The sequence below is a fragment of the Prosopis cineraria genome, unplaced genomic scaffold, assembly GCF_029017545.1.
Source record: "Prosopis cineraria cultivar Desert tree isolate PC_DT_omini unplaced genomic scaffold, ASM2901754v1 PC12, whole genome shotgun sequence".
Taxonomy (NCBI): Eukaryota; Viridiplantae; Streptophyta; class Magnoliopsida; order Fabales; family Fabaceae; genus Prosopis; species Prosopis cineraria.
The window spans coordinates 29062892-29084073 of NW_026555343.1; the positions used below are offsets into that span (position 1 = coordinate 29062892).

Genomic DNA, 21182 nt, shown 5'->3' on the forward strand with positions numbered 1-21182 from the left:
AAATGATCTCGTATATAAGTTGTTTTTGACTAGGTGAGAATTGAGGAAGTTAATTAAATCATTAACATTATTTGAAAAATGAATTTTCAGTTTACTCTTATTAAATCATTATCTTTAAAAATACTCTTATATTATTACATATGCGTGACCTCTTATCCTACTCATATAATTAAAAGTACAAAGGGATAAAATTGTTTGAAAATAATTACTTAGTCCAGCATTTTATGAGAATTGAACTATACGTGGATTCATCAATTACATCTAGAAATAACTTGTATAAGGACCAGAGGTAGTATTTTTTACAAAAAATAAATTTACATTTTTTTTAAAAAAGTGACTAAACAATTATATATCTTTATTTTATTTAATAAAACATTATATTTTACATACATTAAAATGAATTTAATTTGCATTCAATGAGTGACATAATTCCACTAACCAAATTATACTCTAAAAGTCTTAAATCTCAATTTTTAAAAAGGTTAAGGCAATAGAGATCGAGTATCCTGATCGTAAAGATTATTTTCAAGTGTTGAAAGGGAAATGTATTTTAATAATTTTTAAATGTTAATGAAATTCAATAACTATAATTGATATACTCATTAAGTAGGTAGATTTAGGCAATTTATTGAATTTAAATCAAATTAAAATTCTTAAAATATAGAAATCAAACAGAATTAAATGTGGACCCTCCACAATTAATGTGGACGGTTGACATAACTTCATACATTCTCATCATTCCAAATGAGCCCACTTAGTACAATGTAATTTTTTTGTTGTATCACCTCTTGTCTTTCCAACAGAAGTTTCTTGGCGGGATCAGGACCCTATGTGGAGAGAGAGACTGACATTACTATAAAAACAGCTTTTTAAGTAGTTTTTTTTAGGAGTATTTATGTCCCTAGCATGGGAGACATTGATTAGGACGATATAAAAAATTAACACATTTACATTACTTTTAAGAAGGATATATATAATCAAAACAATGTCATTTTTGAATAATGAGGGATGTGGTTTCTTAAAAAATCATGTCCATTTGTTAAAAAAGTCTCTTTTTTGTCAAAAAAGGATATGGTTTCTTTAGAAATCAAATCACCTTTATTTGTAAAAGTGGCATGGTTAATATAAATTACATCTTTTTTTTTTTTTAATAAAAGTGATGGTACTTATTTAATTTTTCAAAATAACTAATCAGTATTTCTTTTGTAGCCAATTGAACTTGTAAATTTTCACAATAGCAATAACCCAACATATACAGCCAATGTGTCCAACAAATAATAGTAGCAGTAGCATACGTATTGACCAAAGGAACACCAAAGTCATTATCTATTCAAGTGTTCAATATATACAATCAAAGTCTAACAAACTACAACAATATACTAAGCAAAATTTCTAGTCATCTAACTTTTCTATAAGTCAAACTAAAATCTTAACTGAACAAACTATAAAATCTGAATTATGTAAATAACTCTTGAAGAAGTTGACATGCCAAATTATTTCGAATGTCATTTATCTCTTCACTAGTGTAAGGGTACTCATTATCAACAAGCTGCAAATTTTTATAAGACTTTCATTAGATTTTATAAAATTCCAAAGCCTCTATACTCCCTTTCTAAATTTTCACTGAGATTAAACTACATATTAGGCATAAATTCTCATTGGTACTAGATTGAATAATCTCGTATATATAATTGATAATATAGTATATGCACTTTTGTACTCCCTATTTGTTGATGGCACTGGACAAATGAAAATCAAATGATAAGCATAAACAAAACCATATATGGAATAATTGTGGATGAAAAACATTGAATAAAAATTACTCATTTTTTAAAATATCCAAGTCAGTGGGCCATTTTTTTTGTTTCACTTTTTTGGTGGTAGAGGATTCCCCTTGTTATTTGATATATCTTTAGTAAACTATAATAAAATTTAAATTGAAAAAACAAGATATTAAAATAATGTAAATATCTAAGAAAACTAACATTGATAAAAATAACCCTAACTTAAATGTTAAATATATCCAATTTAAATTTATCTCATCACAATTTAAATGCTCTTTTATTTTATCAATGCCCAATTCAGTCTTATTTATATAATTGACATAAGGACAACAATACTTCTTATTTTTATCAAGAACATTTCTCCTCACAAATTCAAGAAATCAATCCACATCATTCTGATATTCCTTACTTGTACTCCAAGCATTTATTCAACTATGATCCATTCTATTTTTATCTAATCAATCATCATAAAGTCTATCAAATTAGTAATTCTCTAACTTGCATAGACATGTTAAGGTTAGAAAAAATTTAGTAAAGTTGCCCCTTAAAAATGGGACCTCTCCAAATTTCAAAAACAATAAATTAAACAATTTCACAAATTTAACAAATCAAATATAAAATTTAAGCATAAATGAAAAAGATATACCATCAAAAAAAATTAACAGAATTTTTCCTTAAAAATGAGACATTTTCAAATTGCAACAAAAATAAATACACTTTAATAAGTCCAAATAATCAAATATCAAAATTTAGCCATATTATTTGCAAAAAATAAAAACACTATAATCAATCGAAATAATCAAATACCATCGGGAACCTTAGCTCCTATATCCAGAGGTGGAAACTAGTAAGATTTCTCAAACTTTTCAACAAATATGTTATATGTACTCAATGACTAATACAAAAATAACCCAACTTAATCCCAACATTAACCACCCAGAAAACCTTTTCCCAAATTCTTTAATTTCATTTCCAACCTTCATTGTTGAGAATAATTGTCCCCAATAATAATTTAACTAGCAAAATACATTTATCACATTTAATTGCCATCAAAGACCAAAATTATCCTACCAGAATTATCACATACCATTCAATAATTTTTTTTTTAAGCTTCCAATTTCTTACCCAATAATTTCTAACAACAATATTTAAATTTCTAACACTTTTCAAACTCATCTCCCATCAAGAAACAACTTAAGCTCAGATAAAATCTCAAGCCCACTTCTATCCTCCTCAAAGCATCAACCTAACAATTATAAAATCATATATCCGGAATCATGCGCTTAAAATTTGATTTTCATCTTCCTTAGATGCTAATTTCCTCCTCATTCACGCATCAAGCAAGCAAAAGGATAATTTTAATTTTTTATTTATTTTACAATAGCCCCTACTCAATATTATTTCTGATAGTTGAGAATGTGGAATCAAAGATCTTCGGCTATTATGGTGTTGCTCGACGCTTACGCATATCAATTTTTAAGTACTACGAAGTCAATGACCATGTTCCACGTGTCACGAGGTTTGCCTAACCTATCCTTTTGATGCAGACAAGACACTGCATTTTATCATTCTATGTCGAAATGGGACAAAAGGCGACACCAAGACAACATGATATTTTCATACATACTCACGCTAGCTTGTTTGACAAGCTATGAATCTAATATTAAATCATTAGAATGTTCTTAGACTCTGGTTCGATCTATGAATCTATGTATCAAACAAATCTATGAATCTAAGAATCTATATTAATCTTCCTGCTTTCTAATCCTTGATCACCCAAAATATATATATCAATAGAATGTTTGCATTTGATATAAGCCATGAACATAGCTACATTGCGCACCCTATGCTTTGTGCAATGTAACATAGTACACGATTGTACTATTGGAAATGGATCCTTTAAAATTGGGAATCCGTGAATTTGACAATTATCTTTTTAAGTAGTAAGAGAGATTTAATTCTATGTTTCATAAAAAATAATGAAATGGAAAAAATATTAAAAAAACGGAAAAAAAATCACATAAATTCATGGATCTCAACTTGAGAGAATTTGCTCCTACATCATGTTGTTTCTTTCCCTTAACATCCAAAAGCAAAAAGTGATACCAGATGGGCTGGAAATTACTTTTCCAATTACTAAGCCGGCCTAATAAGTGACTTCAATTTTGAAACAAATAAGTGGCCTATAATTTTTGGTTGCTGCCCTGATTAGGATTAACTTCCTTCAGAAGTGGGTTAACATAATCTATCAATGCATCTCCACAGTTGAATATCAACTTTTCAATGGCAATCTATTTGGAACCATCATGTCTTTTAGATCACTACAAAAAAAAATGACTTTCAGTGGCGACTTTTAGCGGCGGCACTAAAAAGTTGCTGCTGATTCTCAACTTTCAGCGACGGCAGTAAAAGTCATCACTGAAAGTGTGACTTTCTGTAGCGACATTTGAAGTCGCCGTTGAAATAGTAACTTTCTACGACGACAAGATATAATCGCCGTTGATTGTCAGACTTTCAACAGTGACAAGTGCATGTTGCCGCAGAAAGTTATACTTTCAGTAGCAACATTTATTGTCGCTGCTGGAAGTTGAGAATCAGCAGCAACTTTTTAGTATCATTGTTGTTGATTGCCAACATATTTTAAAATATGTTATAATTTTTTAAAAAACTTATATTGTAAGTTTCAGTGGTGACATACAAGTTGCCGCTGAAAGTTGAGAATCAGCGGTAACTTTTTAGTTTTATTGCTGATTGTCAACATATTTGAAAATTTGTTATAATTTTTTAAAAAAATTATGTTGCAAGTTTCAGCAGTGACATACAAGTCGCCACTGAAAGTTGAGAATCAGCAGTGACTTTTTAACATTATCGCTGATTATCAACATATTTTAAAATATGTTACAATTTTTTAAAAACACTTATGTTGTAAGTTTCAGCGGCGACATACAAGTTGCCGCTGAAAGTTGAGAATTAGCGGCAACATTTTAGTGTTGCCCCTGATTGTCAACATATTTTAAAAATATGTTATAATTTTTTTAAAAAAATTATGTTGTAAGTTTCAGCGGCGATATATAAGTTGTCACTGAAAGTTGAGAAACAGTGGTGATTTTTTAGTGTTGCCGCTAATTGTCAATATATTTTAAAATATGTTATAATTTTTTTTAAAATTATGTTGTAAGTTTCAACGGTGACATACAAGTCGCCGTTGAAAGTTGAGAATCAGCGGTAACTTTTTAGTGTCACAGTTGAAAATGAGACTTTTAGTGACAACTTTGAATGTTGCCGCTGAAAGTTTGATTTTGTATTATCATCATAATTTTTATTTTTATTTATCTAATATTTAACATTTTGAGGCATTAATTTGTTGTATTATTATAATTTATAATGAATAGATAAAATAACATAATGATTTTTTATTTAATATATTTTATGGTTAAATTGTAACTTTAGGATAAGGTTAAGGTATTATTGAATGCTAATGAGCTAAAATAAAGAATTAAGTCAAATCATATTATTTTACGTATGTGTTTGTATTAAAAAATTTATAACTAAGATTAAGATTCAACCGAAGTTGGCAAACTAAGGTTAGAAGAAAAGTCAGTAAATATAATATGATTTATGTTGGGATATATATTTTTTAAAAGTCTATTAGATAAACTAAAATTTATTTAAATAATTTTATTCAAAAGCCAATTGAGATGTTTAATGGCCAAAATAAGCATGAAATTTTTAATATATATTTTTTGACAAATTAATAACAAAAAAAATTAAATTTAAAATTATAACTAATAATTAAAAAATCTTAAATATTCAAGATAGAAGAGAAGAGAGAGAAAGCATAAGTCATCAGATCAATGTAGAAGTCAATAACATTACTTGTTTATAATAATTAAACATGTGATACTTAAATTTATTCATTCATAGAATGATATTTCATCTAATCTAATTTTTCAATTTAAATTTTATATTTAACACCAGTAACTTTAAAGCTTGATACTAGTTTAAAAATATAAATAATTATAAACTAATGTATAATCATCAATATTTTTACTATTTGTTCTTAGATATTTTTTATATTATAATTACAAATATGAATATTAAAACAAATAATATAACAACCTCAAGAAGTAAAAAAATTAAAATAAATAATACAAATGATATTATATCAATTATATTCTTTATAGTTTACTTTAAACAAAATAAATAATATAATTTGTAATTTTATAAATTAAAAGAATTAAATTGAAGTATTTAAGGATAGTAATGATATTTTATAATATTTAATATTTAATATATGTGTGTGTTTGTATAGTTTAATAATGTGTGTTTGTGTGTGTGTGTGTGTGTGTGTTTTTAATTATGCAATAATAGGCTATAGGTTCATTCAAGTTCAGTGGCAAAATTGTTGGACACAAAAGGAAGAAATCATGAGTTCAAACCTTGAAGGAGATTTAGATAAACTAAAATTTATTTGAATAATTTTATTCAAAAGCAAATTGAGATGTTTAATGGCCAAAATAAGCATGAAATTTTTAATATATATTTTTTGACTAATTAATAACTAAAACAAATTAAATTTAAAATTATAACTAATAAGCAAAAAATCTTAAATATTCAAAATAGAAGAGAAGAGAGAAAAAGGATAAGTCATCAGATCAATGTAAAAGTCAATAACACTACTTGTTTATAATAATTAAATATGTGATACTTAAATTTATTCATTCATAGAATGATATTTCATCTAATCTAATTTTTCAATTTAAATTTTACATTTAACACCAATAATTTTAAAGCTTGATGCTAGTTTAGAAATATAAATAATTATAAACTAATGTATAATCATCATTATTTTTATTATTTATTCTTAGATATTTTTTATTTTATAATTACAAATATGAATATTAAAACAAATAATATAACAACCTCAAGAAGTAAAAAAATTAAAATAAATAATACAAATGATATTGTATCAATTATATTTATAGTTTACTTTAAACAAAATAAATAATATAATTTGTAATTTTATAAATTAAAAGAATTAAATTGAAGTATTTAAGGATAGTAATGATATTTTATAATATTTAATATTTAATATATGTATGTGTTTGTATAGTTTAATAATATGTGTGTGTGTGTGTCTATATATTTAATTAAGCAATAATAGACTATAGGTTCATTCCAGTTAAGTGGCAAAATGGTTGGACAAAAAAGGAAGAGATTATAGGTTCAAACCTTGGAGGAGATAACTTTCAAAATGGAAATATAAATTAATAACATGATGACACGTGGTGTGTGGTGAGGGCAATACATGGAGAGTAACATGGTGCCACGTGGCGTGAGTTGGGGTGACATGTGGAGGATGACATGGCACCATATGGTGCGAGATGGGGCTCTATGTAGAGGATGACATGGCGCCATATGGCATGAGGTGGGGTGCCCGCATGGATAATGATGTGGTGTCATGTGTGAAAGTGAACTAATATTACTTTTTAACGGCGACAAAAAAGTCACCGCTAATTGGTAGCTTTCGTGGCGACAAATGTCATCATTGATACTTAACATTTAGCAGCGATAAAATAGTTACCGCTAATGTATGGTTTTTTCGGCGACAAAATGTCACCGTTGAATTTCAACTTTCAGTGGCGACTATCATTTGGTTGTGACAAATTTTCTTTTCTGCGGTGACATTTGTCACCGTCGATTCTCAATTTTCACTGATGACTTTTATTATCGCCGCAGATTGAATCAGTAACAAGAGTTCTCGCGGTGATATTATGGCGACTTTTTATCGCCGCTGAAAACTTTCTACGGTGACTTTTTGACTTTCAGCGGTGACAAATCAATTTTTTTATAGTGGATGGATTTGACAAGGGGATATGCTTCCCCTCATTTATTCATTATCATTGCTAATGTTTTGTCTTATATGATCAAAAACCAATAAGACAAGGGTTTTTGGAAAGGAATCAAAATTTGCCAAACAGCTAAGCATAGTTCCCGTCTTATATGTGGATGATTCACTTCTCTTTTTGAATGCACAAGGGGAAACTTGAGCTCATTCAAATCTACCTTGGACTTCCTTTGCAAAATAGCAGGACAAGAAATCAGAGTAAGCCTTCTTTCATTGTTAGTTGTAACACAAGTCATAAACTCAAAGAGGAATGGGCAAATTACCAAGGCTTTCCTCTAGCTAGCTGATAGATTGAGGAAGTATCTTGGAACCTGGGTAGACTTAGGCAAAGATAAATCTGTCCTTTATTACTAGTAAATAAAGCCATTGACGAACATCTAGCATCTTGGAAAATAGCTTCTTTTTATCAAATCTATGTTGTCCGTTGCAAATGTTTATCAACTCTCCTGTGTCAAACTACCCTTCTCAATTTATCACAAGATTGATGCAAAATGCATTGACTTCTTTTGGGGAATCCAGGATGGGAAATAGAAAATGCACCTGACTAATAAGAATATCCTTTTTACCCCATGAAGGTCTGGAGGCATGGGCCTAAGACCTATTCACCTACTTGATATACAACTACGGAGATTATTACAAGCCTTTAATGACTCTCTTATGGGATCTTCCCTAAAAAGGAAATATGTTGATCTAAACCTGCTTGCTCTTTTTAAATCACTTAGAATACATCTGGGGTATGAAAATGCATCTTCAGCTATTTTGATATAATTCTAAGAAATCTAAAATGGAAAATTGGAAATGGGGAGAAAAATAAACTCAAGAGTCAATTCTAGGATCGCCTTGTTCCTAGAAACTCATCCTTCAGCCATCTTAAATTTTCTGACCTCATATCCCTTGCTAATTCTCCTTGATGACCTTTAAAATGGAACAAAGAATCATTGAGAACAATCTATCCAAGAGAGAATGTGACAAAGATCTCTTCCATTCCTATTTCCTTCTTGGGAAAACAAGATAGATTAAATTGGAAAGGAAGCACCATGGGGCTCTTACAATATGCACTTTTGCACTCCCGGGCAAAAGATTTCCAAAAATCAATTTAGAAATCAAGGAAGATTGGGTTTCAAACTTGAATTTTCATGCCTTTTCAACAATCAATGTTATACCAAGTATATTTGCTACAAAAGAGTCTTCAAAAATAATACATATATCAACTAAAGTAAAAGAATGACCACACAAGGATAAGTGTTTCTCTCTCACACATAGGTGTATGGTTATAATTTGACTCATCACCACATGTAAAATGACCCCACCATAGGCTTGTAGAGTATGCAAGTTAGAATCACTAAGACCATTATGTAGCGTATGAAATGATATGGATGATGAAGATAAGACTCAAACTTGATGTGATATTTTTTGTAATGTTGATGAGAAGTGTTTTTTTCTCATTATTGCTGTGCATGTGTGTGAAATTATGCAATGTCTAATGTGTTGTAAAGGTTGATATGTTGTAAAGATTGATAAGGTTGGCTCTCTCACACAAACAATCACTTTTAGTGCTTAAGAGAAGCAGGCAAATTAACATAAGAGATATAAATTTCTTCACTAGCTAGGAAACAAAATTGATATGGTAAAGAAAAAACACAAACTCACTACAACAGAATAAACTAAATATGATGGCTTATATTTGACGGTTATAAGTGAAAAATAACAAATAAAAAAGGCGCTAAATACTTAACGGTTGTTTCAAAAAAACCGTCAAGTATTTAGTATATATTTGACAGTTATATTGGCATAACCGTCAAATATATATGCATCCCAGATTTAATTTTTTTATAAATATATTTGACGCTTTTTTTCTAATAACCGTCAAGTATATTTTGGAATACTTGACAGTTATTTGTAAAAAAGCGTCAAATATATGGTTCAAAAGAAAAAAATAAAAAATTAATTACTTGACGCTTGTTTATTAATAACCGTCAAGTATGTCTGCATTTTATTTGACGGTTGTTTCATAACAAGCGTCAAGTAATAAATAATTGACGGTTATTACGAAATAACCGTCAAGTATTGTCTTTTGATGGTTATTTGTAAAAAAACGTCAAATATATGGTTCAAAAGGAAAAATAAAAAAATTAATTACTTGACGCTTGCTTACTAATAACCGTCAAGTATGTCTAAATTTTATTTGACGGTTATTTAATAACAAGCGTCAAGTAATGAATACTTGACGGTTATTATGAAATAACCGTCAAGTATTACCTTTTAAATTTACGCTCCACAACCTTTCATTTTCACATTTCTGCAACTCGAACGTTTTCGAAAACACATAAAGTGCTCAAAAATCATTTTCTGTCACTAAAACTGCCCAAAAACACAGATTTAGACTCGATTTTTCTTGGGTTTTGCTCATGGGTTCCATTTTTTGGGGTTTGTGGGTTGTTCGTTCATCCAAGTCTTCATTTCAGGCGTTTTGGGTTCGTTCTCCGTCTTTCATATGTAGGTTTAATTTCTTCTTCATCTGTTTAATTCATTTTTAGGTTTAGTGTTTAGAGTAAATCTGACTTCAAATTCCCCTCCTTGCTTTTCAACAGTGCAAAACGCGAGTTGTCTTCTTTCCTCCTTCCCCTGCTCTTCTTCTACATCCTCGTGTTCTGCCTCTCTTAAGTAAGTTGGCCTATCTTTCTTCCTTGTAATATTGTTGTCAATTGATTGTAATTAGGGAGTTGATTGGAATTAGCAATTAGAATATGAATTTTTTGTTCATTATAACTACAATTTGTGATTGAATGTATATATGCTTTTGTTTTTAGTTCTTTGTTAGTTCTGAAATTAAATTTAAGATTATATGAAAATTAATTTATTGTTGGGCATTATATGAATTTGTTAAAAATTTGCTTCCCTTGTTGTGGTGATGGTGATTAATTTTGTTGTTAGATAACTTGATTAAAAATGATTGAGTTATATTGAATTTATAGGACAAAGTAGATTGTTGGGATAAAATTTTTATATCAATTGTTGTTGGATAACTTGATTGAGTATAATTAAGTTATATGAGATTCTTGAAGGACATTATCACTCATGCCCCTATCACATTACCTAAGAAGGTATATATTAAATTTAATGATACTTAAATTATAAATTTTAACAACTTTTGTTAGATAGCTATTAACTTGAATTTGTTGTAACTCTTTACATACAGTACTTCAAGGATGCCTACTGTATTTAGTATGCAGCTGCACATATAGAGGAAACCCTTGAAGAGGTAGCTTAGGTCGTGTTTAACATGTAGATAGCAGCAGTGGTTAGGCCTAATTAGTTTTGGTATACACATTTATTTTTTTAGTCAATTTTATGTATGAGGCCAATTAATTTTGAAATTTAGACTTGTAAAGTAGGTAAAGTTATAGATTTTTTTATGGCATCGGGTTTAGAGTATAGGTAGATATAAGATAAATTAAAGATATTTAGATTGTAATTTCAATATAAATAATGATTCAATTGTTTTTTATTGTTGCTTGGCTGATATATATATTTGATTGCTTTGTATTTGCAGGGGGGCTGCTTTCCAACTTTTAAAAAAACACATCATAAATACTTGACGGTTATTTAGAAAGAAACGTCAAATATAAGTTTACTTGACGGTTATTTCGAAATAACCGTTAAGTATGTATGAATACTTGACGGTTATTGACGGTTATTATGAAATAACTGTCAAGTATTTGGCACACAAAATTTATAAAAACATATTTGACGCTTGTTACAAAATAACCATCTAATATTACTAAATACTTGACAGTTATTTTAAATAACCATCAAGTATATTGCTGCAGTATATGCAAATGTTTAAGTGATTACTTGACGGTTATTTTGAAATAACCGTCAAGTAATCTCTAAAATATTTGACGGTTTTTAACCGTCAAATAAATATATGGCACCTCATTACTTGACGGTTAAAAACTGTTAAATAATTTCTAAAATAACCGTCAAGTAAGGGGGTATTTTGTAGTAGTGATTATATGTCACCTCTACATGAAAGTAGAGTAATTAAGGCAAGATGAGGTCCATGATAGATGCCAAAAGGTGATGCGCTAGGAAAGTAATTTTTTCTTATCAAAATGATATATGGATGAAGTTAGGATTAATTACATAAAATTAATTTGCACACCTATGCTAGCGTCTAAGACATGCCCGTTATGATATCATTTTATTGATTTTATGTTATGCATATGAAAAGGCTATTTATGACGTGTACATATGTAGGCAAATCTAAGACATCTAAGGCACACTATCAATGCAAGAGTAAATCAATAAAAAAGTTGTTTTGTGGTGCCAGTATGTAAGAGGATTTCTAGTACAAGAACACTAAAAAAATAATGAGTCGTCATGCCCAAGTAATCATGATAGACCAGAATGAGCACGAGAGATATTCTATCAAGTGGGAGTGGCGTATGTTGGATTGAGTTGTGTCACTTGATGAATTTGGCTATTAGTAGGGGCCGTTCAAGTTGGGTTAAAATCATTATTTTATTTAAATAATTATTATTTATCTGATGATGATCACTAAAATTACTTGGAGGGAGCAGTATTTTGTTTTTCAAAAACAAGATAACCGCCTAATATCTAATCATGACATATGAGATATCTGAGAAGTTAAAAAACACGCTTAAAAACAAACTACTCTCCTAATACTCTCATTCTCTCTAAGAAAAACTGTGCATCTACTGTGAATGCATCCTTGGTTCACTTGTGTAAAATGGGATTATTGTGTGGTTGATAGAACAAAGGCACATTTTTGTACACCAGAACCTTTATAAAGAATTTTTATTTACTTTTAACAAGAAATATAATTAATACGAATTTTTTTAGAATGAACGTACGTTTGGTTGTATAAAGTATATATGTTTGATTCTATATCTCGAAAAAGATTATTCCTTAACTATGCTAAAGGATACTTTAAGTTGAAATACAAAAATTAAGGTATATGTTTGATCTAGGTTTTTTTTTTTAAGATTTTTCTGTCATTCTATATATGTTCCTAAATTTGGGCAATGCCATGAGCACAAGTCCAAGGATGGAAAAAATTTGTCTATTATTATAATTAATGTTGCCAGTGCATATCTGTTTTAAATTGTTGCAAAGTCCATGGCCACAGCCCATGTGTTTCACATTTATCCTTTGAGTTAAAGTACAAATCTGTCCTTGAAATTTTTTTGAAAGCATAATTAGTATCCTAATGTATTTAAAGGCAAAATTTCGCCCTGATGTTTTCGAAAATGATAAATTTTTGCCCTACATTGATAGACTCTAATGTTTGACTGGCAGTTGACCAGCTATGCTTATGTGGCATACTTGCCTGGCTCCCACACTTTCCTTTCTTTTTTTTTTTTTCTAGGTTAAATATTTTCTTCGTTAGAATTTTTTTTTTTATGATCAAATGAGGCTGGAAATTCTTTCTTTCACACACACTCTTTGACTTCTCTAAATCACCACCCTTCAACTTCTTCAAAATCACCATCCTTCAATTTCTTCTCTAAAATCACCTCCCCATTCTAAACCTAAGCTTGTTTTTTCTTTTATTTTTTGTAAAAAGAAAAAGAAGCAAGAAAACAAGGTCGGACCCAAGAATATTTGATTTCAAATTGATGAAATCCTCAAGCCAGACAGTCAGGCATCAAGCATTCACAAAGCTGAAAATCCTAGTTGCTCGTTGCATACTCCTCAGCCATTCTGTGCAAACCCATAAACAACAGGCAATTGGTCTTCGTCACCAAGAACAACTTTTGGTTGATTTGAAATTTCAATTAGGTTTGAAATTTCCGGATTCTCGAGTTTGTCGCCAAGAAGCAAAGGTGAAACTTGAAATTTGATTGTTCTTGGTTTGGAGCAAAATCAAATCTCATTTTATTTGGGTTTATTTGATTGTTCTTAGTTTGCAGCAAAATCATATCTTGTTTTGCTAGGTTTATTTGATTGTTCTTTGTTTGTTTAATTGCTTCATAAGATAGATTTGGTTGCATGTTTAATTGTTTCAGGCATAGATTGATTCCATGTAATTGAATAAGGAAGGAAACTTAATGGTATAATGACCCTAAATTTTAAATGACATAATTTTTTTGTCAATTGATATTTGAGTTAATTGTTTTAGTTATATGACAAATGGAGAGTAGTGCTTAGTGGAATCTATGCTAGAAGCTTATTAAAGGTTCAAAGATTGAATAATGTTGAGCAAAAGTTTGGTTTTATTTTGTTTTAAAATTTGGAAAATTTGCCAAAATTCCTGTGACTTTTATGTAATAATAGAAAAAGTTTGTGCCACTTTTTGTCATTTTTCATTTTGTTCAAATTTTTTCCTTCTCTTCTTGATCATTTGAATAACAGAGCAGTGAGAGAGGGAGGGATCATGTTGGTTCTTCACAGCTCTTCCCCTCTTCCCGCTTGCATCTCCTTCGACTTCACCGTCAGCTGTGTTCTTCCTCGCCGTCACGTTCAGCCGCGGGGAGAGTGCCATCACCAGTGTCTTGCCTTGCCTGTCACCACATTTCTTTTCTTATTTTTTTTTTTCATCTACTTCACTGCTGATCCCTTCTTCTTCTCGTCTCTTTGACTGCTCAGTGATGTCATCTTCTTCCTTCTTCATGGCGTCATTTATGTGCTGGAGTGTGGAACTCGCCCTTCTCTCCTCTTCACTGTTCGTGATGTTGTTCTGGTTTGAACGAATTTCAAATTTTTCTCTTGCTCAGCCATGGTTAATTGAGATGAGGACCTTCGAATTTTGCCCTTCCTCGTTGATTTTGTGTGTATAATTAAGCAGTAGATATTGTAAAATGTTTCCCGTGTTCTTTACTCTGTTTCCTTGTGCGTTTAATGGGGAGGGGAAATTAATTTCAAATTGAAAATTTTAGAATTAAGATTAAGATAAAGATGGATGAATTTGGTATCCTTAGAGTTAAAAATTGATTTTTGTTAAAGGAATTTGTTGGGGGAAGCTCTATTAATTCAAATACTTTATTAGAGCTCAAATTTGACTTAAGAATTAAAGGATGATGAGAAATTGATACTAATGAAATTTGAGTCTGTAGTGAACATATGTAAATGCTACCAAGATATTTGTGAAAATACTTGAAAGAAGAAATTTGTGAAAATAATGTTAACTGAATTGGTATAATATAGCCTAGAGGAATATATATGTGAGAAGTAGCTTGAGCTATTAATTGAAATTTAAAAATACTAAAATAGAATAAAGGATTACATAGGATATTAATATAGTATTTTATTAAGTATAAAGAAAACATAAGAATAGTTGATATGATTTATGATTTATAGTTGAGAATGGGCCACAAAGAGGTATGAGAATGAATTGAGATTTGTCGAATGGTTTAACTAACTCAATTTTATTTGGAACATAATTGATTAGAGTATTATCTTTAATATTATTCCAATTGAATTTAAATGCTTACTAAGTACTTGGCAAATTACTTAATAAATAATTTTAGAAATATGATTTATTTGTCAATAAAGTAAGAGCATTATTAGAACTAAAGTGAAAAGATAAGAGAAGCAAGTTTTAGAATTTTTGAAAAACTTTTAAGTAGTGGATAGTGTTCCAAATAATTTCTTGCAAAATGTTTATAAAATTTCTTCAATTAAAATTTTATAAATTGCATAAATACTCTGGTTAATTGTATTTTTTATGATATATACTATTCTTCTTACTTACCTCACTTTTATATTAATTCGTTGATTATAGATTTTGTTTTGTTTTCATTAAGAATTATGCTATTACAAAGAAATATTTAAATATAGTACATTATTAATTGATTATTTATTCTAAGCATGTCTGTGGTTTAGATTTTATAATTTACATGATAGTGATTAACACAGTGATTCGTGCATGTTAAAAAATTGAAAGGAAAATTTGATACCTGAATATTATATTTAGAAAGAAATGGTTTTAAATGAATATTTCAACTTCATGCACACTTGATTTAATTAGGAGAATTGAGTTTAGAATGCTAGATGCTAACGATAGTTCCATTAGCCCTTGACACAATATAGTACACCTAGCTAGTATGGTGCATTGGAGGTACTAACCTCGTGCTAGCCAACACATGTGGAATAGAGGATGCAATTTTATGGATATAATCCACGCTTGTTATTTGTGAGCTTTATGCTTGAGCATATTTCTATTTTGTGGCTTCTTGCCACACTAGATATGTTACTTATCCTTGTGAATTGTATGTCCATACTTATTAATCGTTCTGATTAAGTCTCACTAAAGAAGGGATTTTGAAACTATTTTCTTTAAATTTGATCTCAAAAAGCAAACTGCTATTTTTTTACTATTATATATATATATATATATATATCCCAAGATGTTTAAGTATGTGTAGAAATTTAATAATTTGGAATTTGAAATTTTAATAATTTCATTTGTATTTATATATTCTTGGTTTATATTATTTTTAATTAATTATTTTAGTAAATTTATAATTGGCTCATTGATATTACTCTCTATTATTTCCTTCAACTGTGAATTGGGATGCTAGTTATCAAAAAAATTTTCTTTAGTCTCAGATATTGAAATTAACCCTGCATCTCCTACTAATCACTAAGGGACACAATTGTTTTTTTGAACCATGGAAGCATGCATTAGTTATTTTTCATGTAAATATATTTTATAATATGAAATTGTAACTTAGTACTACACGTATATCATAGTTAGATTCTAGTCTTATTTTGTTATTGTGAAATATATTGGTATGGAGCTAAACTCCTTTCTGATTTGGTTAACAGGTTTTGCTCCTGTAGAAATTTTGAGAGGTGTTAATTATAGGGGAAATTCTGTCAAAATTTTTACAGAATATTTAAGATTTTTCCAACTTTATAAATATATATATATATATATATATACATATATGCTAGAGACTTTTTGACTTGTAGGGATTATTTATCGATATTTTATCATTATATTTGGTTAATTAAGGATTATGAAATATGAGTGTATCTCATATTTTGTGTCAATCATACCCTTAATATCAGGGTGTGACAAATGGTCAATGTGGTCAAACCATAAAGCTAGGAAAAAATTGTACTATTTTTGAAAACGTTGGGGTGAAATTGTGCTTTTAAATATTTTAGAATACCAATCATACTTCAAAGAAACTTTATTAGGAGAAGATTCGTACTTTAATCCTTATCCTTTCGACATGGCACTAGCTAGCTGTATTGATTATTGAGTGCCTGAAAGGATAAATGAATCAAATGTCCACAAACCAAGACAAAACACCATATTTTTCCACATTCACGTGTTTGACATATTAGTTATTTTGTTTATATAAATATATAAAACAAATCTATGAATCTATAATTAAATCATTAGAATGATGTTAGACTCTTTTTGGAACTATGAATCTATATTAATCTTCTTGTTTTGTAATCATTTGATCACCCACTTTCACCCACTAACACACCCACACACCTAAACGTTCCTTCCATCTATCCCCAAATCGGTGACCAATTTCCTTTTTGCCTCTTTATATCTTCGAATACTGTATCTATACCTAAAAAAACTTACAATCGGTTCCATTCGACACAGATGGCATGTATGGCATGTGGCAATCGTCGTGAGGGGATCTGACTTGTGCCAATCTAATTTAAAACGTATTAGGACCAACATTTGTTTTTGCACCCATTTAATTAATTAGACTCCATTTCACTCATATAAGAGTCGCTTCTAATCATTTTACTATGACAAAGAATATTTAAATCATTGATCTTATCTAAAAAATTATGGGTCCAAAAAATGTTTTCTGTCTTCAAAAAAAAAAAAAGACTGAAAAAACTTTTCGGCAAGTGTTTTGGATTTAATTGTTTTCAAAATTGTTCTCATTTTTGTCTTTTTTTTTTAAATGGAAACATCTTAGTTAAAACTGTTTGTTTTCTATTTTCATTTTTAAAGCGCCATTGTGAATTATCTGCAGATATGACCAATCACTATCATACCATCACCATTAACCACTAGCGACCATGGGTTGTTTTTTAACTCTAAAATTGTTTTCAAATTAACGCATATAAATCAAGCTGATTTTCATAATTTGTTTTGTTTTTTAAAAAATTAAGAATTAGTTTACAAAATAGTGTTTAAAAAAAAAAGAACAAAACCAAACAAGCCATATATATATATATATATATACTTTACTTTGTTAAATTTTGAATTCTGCCAATAATCTCAATCATCCACATTTAATCAGATGATTAAGTTTGTGCATTCTCATCATTGCAAATGAGACCACATAGTCAAATGTACTTTTTGTCTTTTTGACTCTATTACCTGCTTTTTGCGCTTCGGCGAGCAAAAGAAGAGAAAACAAAATGAAATTTTCATCAAGTGGTATAATAACCCTACAAAGAAAGAGACAGTAATATATCACTTCTTGATGCCGAGTAGTGTTTAGCCAGAGCAAAAGAGAAAGAAAGAAGCCATGGACAATTTCCTAGTCCTCGCTCTAACGTCCATTCTCTGTGCATCTTTTCTCATCTGCATCGCATTCATCAAAGGAGCCTCTAGTAAATCTCTCGAACGAGCCTCTATCCTTGAGTTCTCAACTTGTTTCGTTCGATCATCATCGTCTTCTTCATACAGGCTCCCACCAGGTCCTCGTCCCTACCCAGTTATTGGAAACATCCTAGAGCTCGGCTCTGACCCTCTCTTGTCCATCACGAACCTCTCGAAATCTTATGGACCCATTATGTTACTCAAGTTAGGCACAAGGACCGCCATAGTCATCTCTTCTCCAGAAATAGCTAGAGAAGCTTTTCACAAACACGATCTAGACTTCTCTAGTCGAACCTTCCCTGATAGTGCTCGAGCTCTTGATCATCACCAAGTCTCCGTAGCTTGGCTTCCCATTTCGCCTAAGTGGAGAGCCCTTAGACGAGCTGGTGTTACGAAAGTCTTTTCAACTCTGAAGCTAGATTCCACCCAGTTTCTACGTCAAAACAAGGTAGAGTTAAACTCTTCATATTAATTATGCTTGGGGTAGTATACTTCATTAAAAAAGATTTAGTCATTTGATTAGACATATCCAAACTTTTTATATTCCTAATCTATATTATAATTTTTAGATGTGAGACTTCTTTAACTTCTTAATCTCTAATAGGTAGAGGACTTAATCAATCATGTTCGTGAATATTCCATTAAAGGTGAGGCTATAGATCTCGCTGAGGCTTTCTTTAACACAGTTCTCAATTTAGTATCGAATATGCTTTTCTCCATGGATTTTTCTTGTCATGGTTCTGATAAGACTCAGGAGTATAAGAAGTTGGTGATTGGGATCGTAGATGAAAATGGGAGGGCTAATGTTTCTGATCTGTTTCCCTTTTTGAGTTTTCTGGATCCACAAGGCGTTCGTGCGAGGTTGAGAGGTTACTATAAAAAATTGTATAAGCTTTTTGATGATATTTTGGAAGAGAGATTGTGTCTCAGGAGTTCGAACATGGAGTCCAAAGATTACAATGATGTGTTGGATTCATTTCTCAATCTTATCCAAGACAATTCTTCCCAATTGAGCCGTGGTGATATCATTCATTTTTTCATGGTGAGTATTAATAGTTAAATTTAATTTTGAACTAAAGATCATTTTTTGTCCTAAACTTTTTTTTTATAAGTGCTAGGTACCTTGTACTAAAAGATAAGATGATATCCCCCATGAAGAAATTTCTTTAAGCGCAAAATTGCCCTTTCATCAAAGACTCATTGTCTTCTTTAATTTGTTATTTGCTTACATAGAAAAGTTATAGAGCTGACACACAATAATAATAAGGCATTTTGACCCATTTTACTGCTTTCTTTGCTAAAATAAGTCTAGTTCCTAATATAGTCCCTTTCAACTTCTTTGGTCCACATCATATGGTCAAAACAAGTAAAAATACCTTGTCATTGTGTGTGGAATCCACAACTATTTCATATAAGCAAATCATAAAAAAGATGATAGGTCTTTGACGGAAATACAATTTTGTTCTTGAAAAAATTATTCAGAGGGGACATTGCCCCACCTTTTAATATAGGGTTCCCAATGCTCTAAAAAAAAAGATTAAGAATTAACTTCAATTCCCAAGTTTTCTTGCTATAATTCACTTTATATGTAAGTTACTTATTTTTTCAAAATGGTTGAGGGTTGTTGGGAGAAATAATATAGATTTATGCAATATTACGTACATTACAAGATCAATATGTTAATTTAGATTTATATTAAGAGCAAGATAGAATAAACTAAAGCAAAGTATTTTTAAATTTTGCATGCTGACTTCATCACAAAAAATATGTCCTTGTAATAGAGAAATAATTGCAGGGATCTAGAGTATCATCTCATTCATGCTATATCTGTCCAATAAAATTGTACCAATTCAATTAAATAAAAGCTTATCTATCCTTATTAATTTTTTTTTTTAAAATAGATTTCCTCTTTAATTTCTTGTCTTTTCTCTCTACCATTATTATAAATGAGGGAAGCAAGAAGGCAAGAAATTAAAATAATTTAAAGTTACATATTTGAGAGATAACACAAAAAAATTAAATGAAATTAACATGGCATGTGTGTGCCTATTTGATTAGTTAACTTAAGTAATTATTGCTTGATATTTCAGGATTTATTTGTGGCGGGGACAGACACAACATCGAGCACACTTGAATGGGCAATGGCAGAATTAATACGAAACCCAGAAAAAATGATAAAAGCCAGAATAGAGCTCCAACAAGTTCTTGGTAACAAAAGTGATACTTTGAAACTTGAAGAGACTACAGTCTCAATGTTGCCTTACCTACAAGCAGTACTAAAAGAGACTTTACGCCTACACCCTCCAGCACCATTTCTAGTACCCCACAAGGCAATTTGTGATGTAGAGTTAAGTGGCTTCTTAGTGCCCAAAAACGCACAGCTTTTAGCAAATGTGTGGGCTATGGGAAGAGACCCAGGCATATGGGAAAACCCTAATTCATTTGTCCCTGAAAGGTTTTTGGAAAGTGAGATTGGCTTTAAGGGTAATGATTTTAAGTTTATTCCATTTGGTGCTGGAAGGAGGATATGTCCTGGATTGCCCTTGGCTTCTAGAGTACTTGCCTTTATGTTGGCCTCTCTTATATATCACTTCGATTGGGAGGTCCCAAATGGGCTAAAGACAGAGGACATGGATATGAGTCAAACCTATGGGATTACGTTGCACAAGGCTCAACCTCTAAGAGCCGTTCCTGTCAAAATGTAGTTGTTAACTTGTTTCTTTCATGAAGAATTAATGTTTGTAAAAGCATGTGATACTCGAAGAAATAAATAATCATTTGTACTGTTGCTTGACACGGGCTGGTCATGTAGTTTTCTCTTCAATAATTCTACAAGTCTAAAATCTGAGATTTACTTTGTTCTACATTTAATCTAGAAATATTTTGGGTCATTATAAAATGGTTCCCGACTAGATACAACTCATACCTTAAACTA

General features: G+C 30.2%; 1 protein-coding gene across 1 annotated transcript; it reads left to right on the top strand.

Moving 5' to 3' along the window:
- The first annotated feature begins 18110 nt into the window (after nucleotides 1-18110).
- Nucleotides 18111-21041, top strand: LOC129288781 (cytochrome P450 76T24-like). The gene is made up of 3 exons (XM_054925518.1): nucleotides 18111-18695; nucleotides 18852-19289; nucleotides 20338-21041. The coding sequence occupies exons 1-3, from the start codon at nucleotides 18174-18176 to the stop codon at nucleotides 20950-20952; spliced, it is 1575 nt and encodes a 524-aa protein (XP_054781493.1). The 5' UTR covers nucleotides 18111-18173; the 3' UTR covers nucleotides 20953-21041.
- The last annotated feature ends 141 nt before the right edge of the window (nucleotides 21042-21182 follow it).

Coding starts and splice junctions, on each gene's coding strand:
- LOC129288781 (XM_054925518.1), top strand. CDS start 18,174: ATGGACAATTTCCTAGTCCTCGCTCTAACGTCCATTCTCTGTGCATCT. Junction 18,696..18,851: donor AGTTTCTACGTCAAAACAAG/GTAGAGTTAAAC, acceptor AATCTCTAATAG/GTAGAGGACTTAATCAATCA. Junction 19,290..20,337: donor ATATCATTCATTTTTTCATG/GTGAGTATTAAT, acceptor TTGATATTTCAG/GATTTATTTGTGGCGGGGAC.